General features: G+C 45.1%; 1 protein-coding gene across 1 annotated transcript in view; it reads right to left on the bottom strand.

The window, feature by feature from the left end:
• Positions 1–8,006: 8,006 nt before the first annotated feature.
• Positions 8,007–17,623, bottom strand: part of LOC128713350 (uncharacterized) — a 32,894-nt gene continuing 23,277 nt past the window's right edge. The window contains exons 3-5 of the mRNA XM_053808208.1: positions 9,081–13,352; positions 8,482–8,970; positions 8,007–8,414 (exon numbers count right to left, since the gene is read on the bottom strand). Of these exons, the coding sequence (XP_053664183.1) occupies positions 8,007–8,414; positions 8,482–8,970; positions 9,081–13,352 (5,169 nt within the window). The remainder of the gene's footprint in view (positions 8,415–8,481; positions 8,971–9,080; positions 13,353–17,623) is intronic.

The following is a 17,623-nucleotide window of genomic DNA, read 5'->3' as shown; positions in this document are numbered from 1 at the left end:
GCACTGAAGTACAATAAACGCTACTCAGCCACTTAAAGTATGATGCCACCCTTCCATTAAAACTGGAGGATGAACGAATGTTAACTCTAAATTTCACATCACAAGTTCGAAGGAAATAAGTGCTTTGCTTTCGCGTTCTGGCCTTTTTGTTTGCTATGTGTATGAGGGGGGATTTACCCCCCGTCCCATAGTCACGCGTTCAACATAACAAACGCTCCACACACGTTTCGATTGATTGGTTCGTAATTGGTTGCTCAGCAAGTATTAAACTATCCAGCAGAACGGGAGAGGGCTTTCTGTTATACTGTGCTATACTGAGCAGAGTCCAAGCTTCATATATGATCAAATTAGCTTATCACTGAGATATTTTAACAAAAAATATAGCAAAAGGTTTATTTAACAACTAATACCTTAAAAAAAGGCTAAAATATAAACGAAAACCATAACTCCACATAATTGCACCTCACTGCCGTCGGGGAAATATTGCGCTTTTTCTACATACGTACACATTACCTTAGATTAGACGTAGCAAGATGTACACGATCTGTTTTTTTAGGAACTCAGCTTGTTTATAGGGCATGTTGTGTTGTGTGCTTACTAATAACAACATATGTACTAGCGGCTACAGAGATGTAACAAATTGTAGTAACAGCTTAAAACACGCTAAACCAGTGCTTTAAATAGTCTAGTAGCGATATAAAAGACTTTGCATAATGTAATAGTTACGTCATGAACGGTTTTTTTAGTTTAGTAAGGCTAATAATTGTATGGATAGCTTAGGTAACTGAACAAAAGGATTGCTAAATCCTATCGGTAGTATTGTGAGTTTCATTCTTCGAGTATGGACGCTACTTGCCGGTTTTGCTTCCTATCATGGAATCTCTATTCATTAACTGCCTTGGCCAAAGATGACAAGAGTGTCGTCCACCTAGTGTACGGTACTAATGATGCAAAATAAGCAAAAAGGGGATAATCGTTGTGAAACGCAAAACGACCATCATTCATATTATAAGTACTATTTTATACAGATTGTATGTTGTTTGTTTTGCTAATCGTCTATAAGTCATACAAGATAATGGATTTTAGTTCAATTCAGCGGTTTTGTCTACACGTTTGTGACTGTGTTTAAAGATGAGGATTATTAGTTTGTTGCTCTCCGATCGGTTGTATAGCAAATACACGTGAAAGTTAACTACAAGTATTGTTTTTTTTATCAAAAAGGCACTTTTACTCTAGTAGCAAACGAAGCGAACTCTTTCCCTAGCGGTGAATAAACTGGTGATGCCGTACCGTACGCGAGCGCCAATTCCCTTTCAGCAGCAAAAGCATGTTTCGAAACGATAGACAAATTAGATATAGTTAATGAGAATTAAAAGATAACAATAATAATCTTGTTAACAAACAACCCCTGTACGGTATTGCTGTGCAATAACAAACGATTAAACACGAAACGATAAATTGAAGCTTGGTCCGATAAAGATTGAGGGAATGAATAGTTTGAGATCCGCTAACGTATAGTCACTTTGTCTAATTCCTTCTATCTAAACACTGTATAAGATGATATAGATTGTTCGACTGCCTCCTGGGACACAATTATTGGTCAAGTTAGGTTATGGGTGCGTACCTTTCCTCTGATGCGCAGCACACGAGATTCCCATCCTACTACTGCTGCTACTACCCGACTACTACTGCTTCGTGTTTCAGGCTGGCAATATGTTAACAAACAACGGTAATATTTAAGCTATGCACATTGGTTTTTAAAGATACCACGGTCGCATATCCGTAACTGGCTGCATTTGTATCTTATTTAGTTTAGTTCGGCTAGTTTGTTTAGTTATGTTGATCAGTTGGTTTGTTTGTGTTCTGTGTGTGACGGGCGTTACATTGGGTATGCTTCTTCTGTTTAATATACGTTGTCCGTTCTTGCTTGCACGTAGGTGCCTTACTCTAGCAATAGCCGCCCTGGTCTACACTGATAACACACTAGTCGAGTATTACACGATTCGATACGAATGATGATGTAAATGGATGTGTAGTAAATGCTAGCTTTCGTGACTGTCCCCACACCCTGTTTTTACTGTTTTCCGTATAGGTTATAGATTCGTCACTAGTTGCGGCCTTTCGCTTTTCCTGTGGATTGATGATGCTAAGCTGCTAATTTTAAATCTGTTTACTTCCTTATTTTTTGTTCATAAACACGCACAAAAACAGTGGCATTCCCCGTAGACTGGAAGCTAGTTTTCTTTTTTTTTCAATCGGCGTATAAAACTGTAAAGAAAGAATGGAAACAAAATTAATCAGAAAAAAATAATAGCAAAATAAAACCAATAAACAAAAGAAATGTATAAAAAACACAGTAACAAATTATGTGATATTATAATATAACCTTGAAATAAGGGGTCAAACATAATGAACAAAGAAGACAGGAGAATAAAAAAAACAGTATAAAACTTAATTTCAACACTAGTAACGCTTGTATTTGTGGTGGTCAGCTTTACTCGTTTACTGTAGTTTTAAACGCTTTGCTAAATACTTCTCGCCTGTCACACATACACACACACACACACTCAAGCGTGGGTGCACCCTGCTTCCCCCAAAGGGGGAAGCCGCCGCCTAAGGCCATTCATTCGTTCTATAAACCGTTCCCAAATATGTATTACAATTTCTGTCAGTAGTTTAACGCTTTCAACGCTTATCTATGATTGCTATCCTGTTACCGCCGTTAGTTTAACTATTACAAGAAGTTGCAAAACAAAGCAAAATTATGTTTAAAATCATTGTTGAGATAGTGTTTGTTGCTGTTGCTTGAAACAAGTTGGTGTAGAAATACAACGCAAGTGTTCGAACCGTACGAACGAAACCATTTCACCGAAAGGGAAGGGAAAAGTAAAGGGAGGATCCCCAACAACATGTATGTATGAATGTGAAAGGTGTGTAAATAAGTTAAACGTTTCGTATAATAGAGTAGTTGGAAGTTGATAACAGAACATAACATAATAAGCAAATAAAAACCTATATATGAGCACAGTCCAATGATGCGGGGGAGGGGTTTTAGTGTACAAGCTACGCCGGTATCGGCAAAAATGTACAAAACAACTATAAAATAATAATAAAAATCGATCAACAATTCAACGCGAAAAGAACTACCCTAAACGCTAGCTGTTAAACGCTATATGTATGAGCCGCATTAACGAGGTTATTTTTTAAACTAAGCTCTCTGTATTTTCTCTGCCTGTATTTATGTGTGTGTACCGTATGTTATCCGTTGTGAGCGAATTAAGCGTTGGTAAGGTAAAAAAAAACGAACGAACGAAGAAACACGAACGTTCAACACGGACGCAATGCAGAGCCAAGTTGCAAAACCGCTGGATCATCATGATAAGATCAGGGTAACAAAACACACCCTTGGAGGCCAGAAAGGGACAAAGAGAGAAAGAAGAATTGTAAATTACTGTTGGAAAATATATCCTGTATGTATCCTATATGCACCATATATCCTGTCTTACACGCGCCAAGCACACGAACGAACGACTAATAGGCCAACAGACAAACGGTATAGCCGAATAGGGAATCAAATCTATGAGCGTATTAAATTTAGAAAAAAAACCCATCTTTTTAAACCAATATTCGAAACGCAATAAAGTAAAACAATTGTAGTAAAGTATAAACATTTACAGTACGCAGTGAAACCAAACGCAACTACAGCGATACTTCTGTAGCTTCCAAGTCACGCCCGGGTTAGCTTCACCAGTACGGTTATCTCTAGCCTTTTTTTTGCCCCACTATGGGATGCTTGTTCGTGTTTATGATTGATTTTAATTGATGTTTTGTTTGTCTTTTCGCTGTCTCGTGGGTTGTGTGTGGCTTAGACCCACGGAAATAAAGAGTGGTACATATCCAGAACCGCCCACGGATAACAGGATTGGAGGGAGGATAGTATGTCTATTGCTTCCTTTTGCTCTATTTTTCCGCACGGTTGTTTTGTTTGCATTGTGCATGCAATACGTGTCTTGAATAGCCATCCTTACAATGTTCCATATATGTGTGTCCCTGCTGCCGCCTAACGTCCGAATATTTTAAAAATATATATTTATATACCTTTCTTGTTGTTTCAAATATATGTTTACAGGTATGTATATATCCTTTTTTTATATATGTGTGTGTATATATATTAAATGTTAACTCTGTTGCATCCATTTTCCACCATTTACGCCATTTTGTTTTGACCACCGGGTGTATAAGGGGATATTCAAATGTATAAATGATGTTGTTTTTTTCTGCTTCTTCTGCTTTTTGTGTGTCTGTGTGATCGTTTTGTATCGTTTGCTTGTTACGGTTTTCTTTGCTGTTTTTTTGTGGTTTATACACTAGATTATTGGACACTCTTTCTTCCATATTAGCATTTGTTTGCCTTTTCTACAGCTTTTTAGTGGTGGAGAAGTTTTCCTGTCTATTTGTGTTTTCTTGGGCATCAGATGTTACACTGTTCATGGGAACTGTTCCCAGGCTTGAAGACGGAAATGACGACCGGTTTTTGTGTTCGATTTCTTCCCCCGCAACTTCTCCGGTCTGTGGTAAGTGTAAGACTTGGCTTGTTCCATGGCTAGTAAAAGCTTACTACTGTTTACTAGTGGTGCACTAGTTACGCTCCCACATACCCACATACACAACACGTGTTGCGCCGCCCTTCGATTTCTGTACGTGTTGCTTTGGCGCTTGCCTCCTCTACGCACTAATAACGAGTAATCATCTTAGACTCATAATGACAATATATTGCAAGCTAACAATCAGAATCTCAATCGATTATCGTCCCCTCTGCGGCACAGTGCGCAAAGCGACGGGAGAATCATTAAATTGATTCACTTATTGTATTTTACACACCTTCTTGGTTTCTTTTTCAGCGAAAAACTTTCGAGCGTCCTTTCGTCTCTTCCTGCGGTTTGCTTATTTTAGTGTGTTAATGCATCTCTCGACACTCTTCGTTTTGCAGCTATTTTTCGTTTTTTGCAAATCTCCTCTCTTATACGAACAATAATATGTTTTAGCCATTTCGGTGCGAAAACGTCGGGTGCGGCCTTGAAGTGTTCGTTTGCGTTTGAACACCGTGGCCTCAAGCACACCAACGTTTCACGTTTCAGTCGGTACATAACTAAATGGTTTTCCTATGCTGGTTTGTGTTACAGAGTGATATACGTACAAGTTTGATCGGATACCGTGTGCCGTGCGGTCATTTTCTACAATAAATAGATAAGTTTTACAGAATGTGTACCATTCATCATGAACCCATTGGGTTTTAGAAAACAAAGCAATAATCACCCTTTTCGCGCTATTCCCTGACCAAGGACGTGCTGGTGGTGGTGGCTAGATCTGGAACCTCCACTCCAATACCAGGATAAAGTATTGATAACTTGATTGAACGTTAAAACTTCCTAGCCTATACCATCGTTTGATTCCTTGTCTTTTTCTGTTTTACCGTCAAATTAACTGCCTAAAAGAAACGGTTTGCTTCATTGCATTTGTGAAAGAACATTGCCAAAGCCAATAAAAACACAACACACAGGATGGCGGATATATCGTTTGGCCGATTAAGCATTCTGCTTGGCTAGCACAGATAAAAATCCTTCCCATTCGCAAATAGCAAAAGATGGTTAACAAAAAACAAATCCCCATCTAAAGTGTTAATGTAAAAGATTTTGAAACGTTTGATATACATATCATCATCAAACAATATTACACATGCCACGCACACCCACCGTACGTCCTCATTTGCTCAGTCGCATTCTAGTTTACACCGTAAACAATCGGTTAGTGATCGAAACTGTTTCTCATCCGATGTCTGTCGCACTGTTGTAACCGTGCGCTCTAATAAAGTCCTGCTTTCGCTTACAGCAAACACCAGAGTTTGGCGAACCGGGTTCGTGTGAAGGTGTTCGCCGCCAAGTCTGTTTTGTTAACCTTCCGAGCTGCTTTTAAGGTAAATGGTGATAATTTCGCTACTAACATTAGTTTACATTTCATGCCTTACTGATGGGTGCGATGCATTTTTAGCACCGGCGGCCTGGCTGGCTTTCTACCATTTTTTTTTTGTGTAAAACCACAAAAAATACAAACTTGAAAGATGAATTTATCATTATGCTGTTCTGCTTTTTGTCATAGCGTAACTTCTGTTTGTGTGTGTGTGTGTGTTTGCTTCACTAGAATATATATTAACCTATTAAACAGCGCGCATAACGATTGCGGAGTATCTGCACACCGGAGTTACCGATGTGTAATTGGACTATTATTGTTAAACACATTCCGGCGGACGATTAGCTCTATCCGCACACACGACTACCAACCTCTGGGGTGTTATCGTCTTTTACACCCTCTATGAGAACGGTTCTCAACCATTTTGCTACTGATTACTGAACTACTGTAGCGCTCCGGTCTGAGCGTATCATATATAGATTTACCTTTCTGCTAGTAACACATCATTCAAATGAACGATTTTTTTGCGTGGCTTCGGTTACAATTTGCTAGCGACTTCAGGGTCCTGCAGCCGCACAAAAACACACACACACACACACACATGGGGGTAACAACAGTTCTCAATGCTAGGGACTGCTAAGGACTAAGAATAACCTATGCTCAAAACGGGATGTGCTGCTCATTTACCAGCAGTAATAATAAATCAGCGTCTGCACAAATCAAGGGACAGTCGAACGAAAAGTATAGAGTATTTGTCCCGACTCCCCGTAAACCTCTCCACAAACACATTTCCGCATCGATGCGATCGTATGCTGTTTCCAAACGTAAGACGTGCTAAACCAAAGGTAATGCTAAACATACTAATATAGTGTAACATCTTACAGCAATTACATATGTTTGCTTTTCTAAAAATCAAAAGCAGTGCTGCTTCTTGTCACTCTTATATACGTACGGTTATACATACACAAGTATAAAGATAAAGGTGTTCGTGTATGTATGTGTAAATATTAAAAAAAAAACAATGATAAAATTTGTAAACTGTTACCCAAGCATTCTACTATCATCTAAAAGCTTTATAAGCGATAAAATGAAAAACAACTTTAGCTTTGTATCTAACCTAGAAAAACACTACCTTCACAGAAAAATAGCTTGCCCGCGCTTGTAATAAAAAAACAATCCACCAGTACGCTTTGCAGTAACTTTACCAACTTTACGAACAAAGAGAAGGTTGATAAATCGTACTAACTATAGAAGCAAATTGAGCTAGAAAAGATAGTTAAACACAATTAACAATTTGAATATTGGTAGTACGATCATTTTCTGCACTTTCACTTAAACTCAACGAAGGTTTTCCTATTTCTACAAATTTAGCGAACTCTTTTTGTTAGTAGTGTAACATGGTATTAAACGTTTTGCTTATTGAGCCTGTCAATATATGGTGATTATCTGTACGGTTGCAACGAAAACAACAAGCGATTTGTCTAATCTTACTACTGCTGCAGCATGTCGAACTTTACAATCGTATCGGAAACAATACTTCCTTCCCTGTTCCTTCCTAACTGCCGCATTAGCAAACTGTCTGGCGCTTTTCATCATTACCCGAGCAGAGGTTGTTCATACACTAACGTTATTCAGATCAGTCGATGATCGTGCTTAAGCAGAAAGTGGACCTTATCCCAAGCAAAATGTTTAAACACATTTTTTGTTGGGGAAAATCTAAACCCAAACACCTGTTAGCTATAGCTAGTATTCCCGTCTCACCTTTCTGCCGTACTTAAAACTGAACAACTTTAATCGAGTTGACACAAACGGCTAGGTATTCCTCCCCCACAGGAGGCATATAACATAAACGGAGAACGTTTACAAATACCTCTGGCATTTGTAAATCTATCCGCATGTACGGTTAGCGCATTGTTTCTTCGTCTAGCCCTAAACAAATTGGATTAGTCATTATCTTAAAACACAGTTTGGATTGTATCCTACGGATATGGTCTGGCTTGCACTGCCGGCACAATCCTCATTTTCGGCCCCTTCCAATGTTATATCCCGTTCTCATCGATCTGCAACACCGACTCAAGACTCATCTCCAGCAAACGCATATCGTCCGCTATGCCAGCTTCGTACGAATCCTCGCAGCTACTACCGTTGCTGCTATTTAACAGTGCACTGATGCTGGTGTTTCCGGTGTGACAACCGATCAGCGGATCGTTGGAAGATGATTGTTCCAAACCGACTCCCGACACCGATGAGATCGTGGACAGTGGCGATGGTTTGAGGCTGGGAAGATCAAGCAAATTGTTCCACAAGGACGATGCCGACTGATCGACGTGCAGAGATAAACCACCATCAGAACCTCCGGCAGACGACACGACCGAGGGAGAGGACGATGCCGTCACGGAGGTAAGAATCCCCGAAGGTGTAATTCCCCCAACAGAAGATGATTGGATCTGGAAAGGCAAGGGAATGCATGTTGACCGGTCGTTTTCCCACGGGATGTTTTCGGAAAATGCTTACCCTTAGTTCGCTTAGTTCCTTGAACGTGTTCAGTTTGCGTTGGTCATCGCTAGTTACACGATCGCTCAAACAGCTGGGCGATGCTGGCTGGCTGCTGTTTATCATTTCGTGAAAACGAACAACATCACCTAAACCTTGTTGCGGTTGCTGTTGACCTGTAGCAGAATCCATTAGCATTTTCGGGAGCTTGTATTGTTCTGACGAGCGTATAAAGGTGGACGATGGCGCCGCGAATGCCATCGGGTATCCTGGTGTGCTCTGGTTGGTTCGCCCACTTGGATTGAAGCCTCCATCCTGATCGTTCGGGTTGTTCATGGAATCTGAAGGTGGCTTGAAGCTGGACAGCTCCAGCAGATTGTTCCACATGGATGTTCCACCGTTGGAACCAGCGGTCCCACCAGTCGGTGGTGTCGTACATACGGAAGAATCGGATGTCACCGACAAGATCATAGCGGGTGACTGAATACCCGATAGCGATGATTGTGGACTCTGTAGTAAGTGAACCGAAATCAATACAATTGTGTTTAATGCTTTAATAAATAGGCGCAATTCTCAAATTGGTCTCAATGGGCAGATTCGGCTAGAGAACTACTACATACCTTGATATCGTTCATCTTGCGAAGATCATCGTTGGTACAGGCGGGAGACAATGCGGATCCCCCAGTAGCCAGTCGATCATTCAATCCTCCACCATTGCAACGATCCGATTGGGACACTTTCGACAAAAGCTGTTGTTGTTGATGTTGCAACGGATGTTGTTGTGGATGTCCCATCCCCATGCCATCCATCCCATCCCCAGAACTGCTCCTTTCCGACATCATCGAATGAAAATGATGCTGCTGTTGCTGCCCATAACGACCACCCGTTAGTCCAGTCTGCGAAACCAACGATTGTAGCAAGAAGTCCGACTCAACGCACGCACTGCTACCACTAGTCGATGTTGCGACTGTGTCGCAACATTCCCCTAAACCTACTGACGAATCGTACTCTAGCGTCTTTTTATCACCACGCAATAGATCAAAGTCAATTGAGTTGTTGTTCGGTTCGGGTGCCATCTTCTCGTGCACGGTGGAGGATGAGGATGGATGATGCTGGCCATGATATGGATGGTGAGGTGGCTGTATCGAGTGCTTTTGATTTTGCTGTATCGCAGGCGGGATCATGCCACCGCTACTGCCCGCATAAAACGGTGAGGAAGTGGATGAACTACCATTTCCACCACCCGTGGGTGATGGGTTGTCTCCGAGCGAGGACGAGGAGGTGGTGGACCACAGTCCACCACCCCGCTGGTGCACACTGGCCTGTCTTGGGTGGCTCCGTGGTGTCAGTCCCAGATCGATACGTTCCGTACCAATCGGGTTCATGCGCGAGATAGGTCCATACTGGGCCGCATTGTTAAACTCTTGCTCCGCCACCATGAGCGCGTCCTCGTCAGCGAGGAGCGAATCGGAACGAATAAACATGTCCTTACCGGCTGCTGGGTTTGGCATGCCAATTTCGTTCAGATGTTGGTTCATCAGCTGTTGGTTGTACGATTTTTTATTTCCTCCACCGGTCGTTCCGAGCGTATCGAAGATCATCTTGGGCAGATAGCCGGATGGTTCACCCACTGCCTGTCGATGCGGTTGATACGACCCAGGACCATGATGCATATGATGGGCATGATGGTGATGCTGATGGTGCTGTTGCTGTTGAAGATTATGCTGATAGGCAGCAGCCTGTGACCCATTGTAACCGTTATGATGTGGTGGTGGTGGTGGTGGCGGTACTGGACCCGAAGTATTCTTGTCCACGGAGCTGGGTCCCGTCATCGGCAATGGGGAAGTTAGATACGGTGGAGGTGGATGTGGGCCATTACGTCCGGCAGGGTACGTTGGTCCGGTGGAAGGTATCGATGGCATTCCACCGTGACCATGTGGTGGAACTAGATGCGGTCCCCGATTGCCCTGGTGCTTTTCCTTGTAGTCACGAACCTGTGGTCCCAATTTCTGGTGATGGTAGTTTTGCTGCTGACCTGCCTGATGTTGCATGCCACCCATGAATTTTGACCCCATGGGCGCTGTTGAGGTGCTTGTGTGTCCATTCTTTGGGCTTCCACCAGGGCCGTACGGTGCATTACCCGCTGATGGATGTGGCTGTTGTCCCGCATGTCCTGCCATTCCGAAATTGCCACTCTGCTGTTGATGACTTGACGGTCCTACCTTGCCAGATGTTCCGTGGTGTCCACCCCCGAGATGATGATGGGTAGGACTAGCAAGACTGTCCCAACCGGTGTAGCTGGGCGGTCGTCTTGTTTGCGAAGGATGATTATGGCCATGGTGATGTGGCTGACCGTGCAGTGATCCATGTTCGGTGCCGTGTTTACCTTCGGGGTATTCACCACCACCAAAGTACGGTGGTTGATGGTGCACCGAGTTAGCCAGCGGACTATGATGGTGATGTGCTTCGATCTGATGTGCTCCAGGCAAATGACCGCCAGCTGGTTGTGTGGCAGGAAGTTGCTGAGGGTATGCGCCTGGAAGATGGGTACCATTACCACCACTCTCATGATGCATATTGGGATGCGGCGGTAGCGAAGCACCTAGTCCTGGACCGCCAGGGTGATAATTTCCACCACCGTTGGCATTCGATCCTCCCGGGCTTGGACCCATGTGTGGCGGAGGACGGAATCTCATCGTTTGGGAAGAATTATGCTGACCACCTCCCTGTGAAGAAGAACCTCCTCCTGGTCCACCTGCCGAGTGATGAGGGGGTCCACGGTTCGAATAACTCATTCCGCTGCTACCAGAATGTGAGTAGTGATTGGATGTACTTCCTCCAGCCACAGGGTAAACGCCACGCGTACTACCATTCATAGACACCGGGCCACCACCGCTATACGACGACGGATGGGTACCTCCAGGCCCATTAACACCTGCCCCTGCTGTTCCAGAGCCTAAACCACTGCCTTGATTACCGATGTGATTTTTATCAAGCATCCGATGGTTATGTTGACTTCCTGGTCCATCTCTGCTACCTCCACCAATGGAAGATGTCTTTTGATAACGCACCGGGGACGATGCTTCCTCGCCAGACGAATGGTAACCATGGGAGGAGGACGAACTCTGATGCATACTACCGCTCGTTCCATCACCGTTACTACCACCACTCGGATGCCCATGATAGTCCACTGCTGAACGTGTTCGAGTCGCACCTCCTGACTGGCCACCGGTTCCGGACATACCGCCCGCACCACCTAAATGATGATCCTTACCATTTGACATCATACGCAGACTGGCGGTCGCACTGCTCCCGTGACTCTTTCGCAACTTTGTCCGATACTTCTCCAGCTCTTCGTCCGAGTGCGCGAAGGTGCAGTTCGGTCCGCGTGGACAAGTGCCCCGATTGTTTAGGTCCCGGCACAAGCTGATCTTGTAGTTTCGATTGTGTGCCAGATGGCCAGCCTCCTGCAGTTTTCGATTGCCATGATGCTGCACAAAATCCACCAATCCCGCGACGACACGTTTTACCGCTTGCAGAGCGGCGGCACATTCTGCCCAACTGGGCACGTGATTCTCGCTGTTCCAGTCGATCGCCGCCAAATGCTTCAATTGTACGCGCAAGCCGGACAGATTGGCCGGATCGCCGGTGCGTTGTAGGGCTATAATCAGTTCTTGCACCGACTGCACGAACGACTGGGGCGTCTGCAGCTTGTCGTTGATGCTCTGCATATGAGACTTGTGCGCCGTGTCACCGTACAGCAGCGAGGACCACTGATCCGGTGCGATCCGTAAACCTGCTTCCGTTGCGATCTGCACGATCTGCGCATCATGTTCGCGCCGTAACGCTTCGTACGTCCGAAACTCCTCCTTGAGTTGCATCAGCGAGGAGTCACCTTCCCGTTTCGATACCTTGAAACAGCTCGCACGGTACAGCAGCTGCACCACATGTCCGATGCTCGTTTTCGATGCTTGCGAAAAGTGTGGCTCAAGACGCTGCACCACAAACATCACCAGCACCTTGCGTGATAGGGCCGATCCATCCTCCAGGGCCAGTAGCACTAGCTTCAGCACCTCCTCCTGCATGGCCGGGCCGAGAAATTGGCAACCGCGTGCCCTCACTGCTGCCCACAGGTTTGTGCTCAACTGCTGCGGATTCTGATGGTGTAGGATCAGCTCCATGACCGTGCGCTCGCCTAGCGAGCGTGCGGCACGGAGCGACCGTGCCCTGCCCTCATCTTCGATCAGCTGACAGTTGACCAGTATCACCAGTTTTCGTTGCATCTGCCGTGACAGCAGGCTTGCACCGGACGGGCCAGACGAGCTGACGATGCTGTTGCTAGCCCCACCACCACCCGCTGCCACCGATGTGCTACCAGGCGGTGGACACGGTTTAAGGTAGAGCGCCAGCTCCTCGATACATGCCTTGGCCGTTTTGTAGTATTGCAGATTCTCTGGACTGAGACTCTGCACGCTCGTCGAGTTGAGGTCCGGATCGGTAATGCCGGCGGAAGCATTGGAAACATTGGCAGTTGGCGAAGGATTTATACTACCGGAGGAAGAAGTTGAGTCGTGGCTGGCGTTGGTACTGTTGCCGGCACTACCACCGCTGCTGCTGCTGCTGCTGCTACTACTGCTGCTGCTGCTGCTGCTACTACTGCTGGTACTACTACTTGCGCTGCTAGTGCTGCTATTGCTTCCACAAACAGCGCCTTGCGAGCTTCCTCCTCCTGGCGATGAACTGCCACCATTGCTGTTAGTGTTGCTCGTTCCATCCCCTCCTCCTCCACCCTTTGTGCCATACGCCGGCGAGGACGTGGCACCCGGTGCACTGACCAACTGCAGTAATGCATTATTTATCGGTAGATAATCTAAATCAGTCGATATAACAGTCTGCAAGAGAAAGAACGGTAAAGAGTGTACGTTAGAAAACAGATACTTGGCACAATATGATACACAATCCGGGGTGTTCCGGGTACGATTCCGGATTTGCTCCAGGGATTCGAATCTTGACTCGACTTTGGATTTGACTCCGACTCCCAATTTGATAACTTGACTCCGAGGTCGACACAAATAAAAGGTCTAGGTCAAATCATGATTCGAATCCAGAGTCGACTTGGGATTTGACTCCTGATTTGACTTCGAAGTAGACTCTGGATTTGACTCCAACTTCGAATTTGACTCCTGAATTGATTCCTGTTTTTACCCCGGATTTGATTTCTGCAGCGGAGTCTGCATCGGAGCTGAATTGTCTCTTCTGGATCGGAGTTGAACTGGGTAGGTGTACAGCTCAACAAACCAATTTACAAGCATGTAACTTGCCTATTAACAACATTTCATTGTCCGGTTAGCAAAAACTCTCCTGCATTCGGATTACAGCTGCTTACTGGCGGATGCATACGGCCATCAAAATCACCGGTTGGAATCTTTATGTGGCACAAACACCATGCAAGGATGCAGATAAACCCACTCAGGGCATCACCGTGCAGGATATGACCGCATGTACATGCATATTGCCCACAACAAGAGGTCTACATATTGAGAACCATCCGACCGACACGAAATGCGAGATACCGTGCGTATTTTCTTACGACTTGTGTGATTTATCTGACGAATTCGTTTCAGCCATTTGGGACAAAACGCTCCGCTGGGAAAACAAACGCAGCGGTGGTTCGCTACGGCAGCACCGGTTCCATTTCAGCAAGGATTTAGATTTATTTCGGGTGGATGTGTTCGTGTGTAGCGTCGAGATACATGGACCGTGGGCAGCAAAAAACATTGGGGGGGAAAAAAATCGAACGCTTATCTTGGTCGGTGCCAAGCGCAACAGCAAACAGCGCCAGAACACCGTCCCCAAACACCATCGTGTACCTGGACCGCGCTCGTCTTTACAGTGTTGAAGCTACGGAGCTTTTCCGAGGATCGAATACAAACGAAAAATTGCCCTATCCACACTGGCACGCTCCTTCAAACCGACACTCCTTCTCCCGTTGGGTCCTACTACGATTTCTTCGCCGCTGTGTCTCAAATTTCGTATTCGTTATTTTGTGCGCCGTGCACCGTGCGTGGAGCATAACTACACTGGGGCAGCATAATGCGCGTAACCACAAGCTATCGGTGCCGGAGGCATCATAAACTTGCTACGGAGCGCTCAAACGTCTCAAAACCACACAACAGCACACACGGACACACACACCCACAAACACGGCAACATTCACGCGGAAAATCCACAGCGCTGCGGAAAATCATAAACGTAATATAAACTTATTCATATTAAGCGGGTACAAATCCATTTGCCTTTGCGGGCGCATTTTCTTGTTGCTTCGTGCGCTGTAAGTACTCTGTGCCGTTGCTGCTGACTGGGTCCGTTTGTTTTTATGCCTCGCGTATTACGCAGCAGAACGAATATGCCACTGTCGCGGGATCATGCCAATCGTTCGAATTTGCCAGATAGCACACAATGTAATTTACGAATAAAAAAAGGAAAGAAGAACCCCGGCATCCATACATGAATTTTACATTTATCTGATCTGGTAGCACACGCCACGCGTACCCCGGGAACCGCTTACTGAAAGCCTATTTCCCTTTGATGTACAGTAATGCACGACAAATATTCGTTAACTTTCGGCACGAGATTTGCCACATCATACGCATGTTACATGGGAAGTGATGCGATACAGGCAAAACAAACCAGCTAAAAATGAGCTGGAAAATGATAATCCCTCATCAAATTTCATCCGGCAACAGCCAAATTCTGTACGAGGCGCGATAAAATAGTTCGCACAGGAAAGGGCGGGCACGGGAAGGAAAGGACAGCGAGCGCGATCAGTCTTGTATGCTAAATAATACAAACATAAGCACCAGAACTGGTGGAGAAAGAACAAAATAAGCAAGCGGTTTATCCTTTTTTTTTTTGGGGGGGGAGATCCGTGTTTTTCACCGCATTACATAAATAGCTACAATTCGCATACCCCTCGGACCCTACACCTGGCACACGCCACAGCACACACACCTGTGATTACATGACCAACAGCGGTTAAATGGAAACTTCGTCACCTTCCGACTCTCCCCTGAAGATGGTTCCGGTTCGTTTCCATCGGTATCGGTCTGGCACCAGGAGGGTTTAAATATTTCGGCAAGGATTTGTTCCACTTAATACATCGCTCGATCGTCGACGAGGCTCAAGAGCCCCCCCCCCCCCCCCCCGCCAAATTGAGACAACCAACCATCGACCGTGCAGAAAAAAAGGGTTCCACGCGCACCCTTGTTGTCTAGTAATACGCTCAAACCGGAGCCGGACGAGAAAAAAAAATGGAAAGGATTTTCCTCTAGTGAGATATTAGCCGATGGTATAGTTAAAAATCCCACCATGTTCGGCCCGGTAAGGAACAAAAGGTGTTACATCTGCTTATCCCTATCCCTTGGCCAACTTTTCACCAAAGTTCTCGGAAAGTCATCCGTACAAAAAAAAAGAGGGATACAATCTCGTCAATTCCATACGCTTCACCAGAACGTTACCTCACACGCATAATGTATAAAGGCAGTGTTGGGGAGGGAGCAATGGGCCCCGGGGATGGCCGGGACTTGATAGGATACACCGTATGAAGTCGAGATACGCACGCACCACTCGAAGCGGGAGGCGAAAAAAAAAGAACAAACCCACCTAAAGGGCATCAAAATTTAATACCTTTCGAGTCGTTTCGTGGAGTATCTGCCGGCATATTCCGGTCTGGTGCTCCGATTCCGGTCGTACTGGTGTATATTTTTTAAGCTGTATCAAGTCACCTATCGACGGGTTTTACCAATTTCGTTTGTGCAACTGTGTCATGGTTGCCTGTGTTGGGAGAAGATCGTACGGCTGCTGATAAGGCGAACTACCGCGAAGGGATGACAACCACCCGGGGCCCGTACCCGTCGTACGTTTGTTTTGTGGCGGATGTTTGTAAATCAGATTAGAGCAAAGAAGGAATCTGTTTTTTTTTTTGCTGGCGAGGAATTGGCAAAGCAAAGTGGGTTTACCGAGGAAAGAACGTCTTGCTCCTGGAGCTTTTCCCACATTTCACAATGCGTTCTGAGTGTCTGTTTGCGCTGGTTGAGTATGCGACGGTAAAAGGACAATTTAAATTTTTAATTCTTGTGAAAAATTTATTGCAGTATCTAACCGGGCATTGCTCTCAACTTAAACATGTACTCCAGCTAATAAAGAGCAGAAAAAATGCTATTGCAGTGCTCTTCTTTATTTGAAACATTTTAGTATGGAATTAAGGAATGGAACGAACTTGTCAGATTTATTCCAAATATAGCTTTGAATATAGATTTTATACAAAGGAATTCGGTTGTTTATTTAAAACCCCCGTTGCGGATTTTCTTCTGTAAAAATGAATTTATTGCAAGCCAAGAGTTATATGCTTTATTTGCACACGAAAAGGATTCCTCCTTCTATCGCCGGTCACACATCTGCGACCGATAGATATAGCGAAGGATTAAGGAAACAATTGAAGCACTTTTTCTCCATTTCCGATTTGAAGCAAACCGGATGCAGTACGACGAATCTTGGCATAAAACACATCACACCATGAAATGTTCGCACACGGGAGATATGCGTTTCGTTCACATCAAACACCTTCGGAGGTCGGAGGCAAAAATATAAAAGGCACACCCGTGGAAATAAATAACATTCCAAAATCTCCAACATATGAAACCCTTTTGCCACCTTCTTTCGTACCAAATAAAATCTTCCAACTAGTGGGAAGATCACCAAAAAAGGATCTCCACCGACACACACACAGAAACATTGGGAAGCTAATGTTCTAAATCCCTTCCGCAGGGGGATTCGCGTTTCGTCCAGAGCCCGTTGGGAGCACACCGAAACGCCAACCGGAATCAGGAACCAACGTCATAACTTTAATATTGAATGACATCACGCAACAGACGCTTCCGACCTTACACCAGGCCGCACGCAGTGTCTTGGGGGGTCCAACATGATGATGTACCCGTGTCACACACACTGCACGGGACGACTTTTCCTGCAAGCTGTCGAAGTGCCAGCCCGGCCCGTTCCAGGATGGAGAAGATGATAAAGTTTTATTGCTCCTTAGCAAAGGCGGCATGGGATTCTTTCTTTGCATGCGAGGAAACCCTTCGGGAGTGCCCTTCTTCTCGCT

This window comes from Anopheles marshallii, chromosome 3 (assembly GCF_943734725.1).
Source record: "Anopheles marshallii chromosome 3, idAnoMarsDA_429_01, whole genome shotgun sequence".
Taxonomy (NCBI): Eukaryota; Metazoa; Arthropoda; class Insecta; order Diptera; family Culicidae; genus Anopheles; species Anopheles marshallii.
This window is presented reverse-complemented; position numbering and strand designations above follow the sequence as displayed.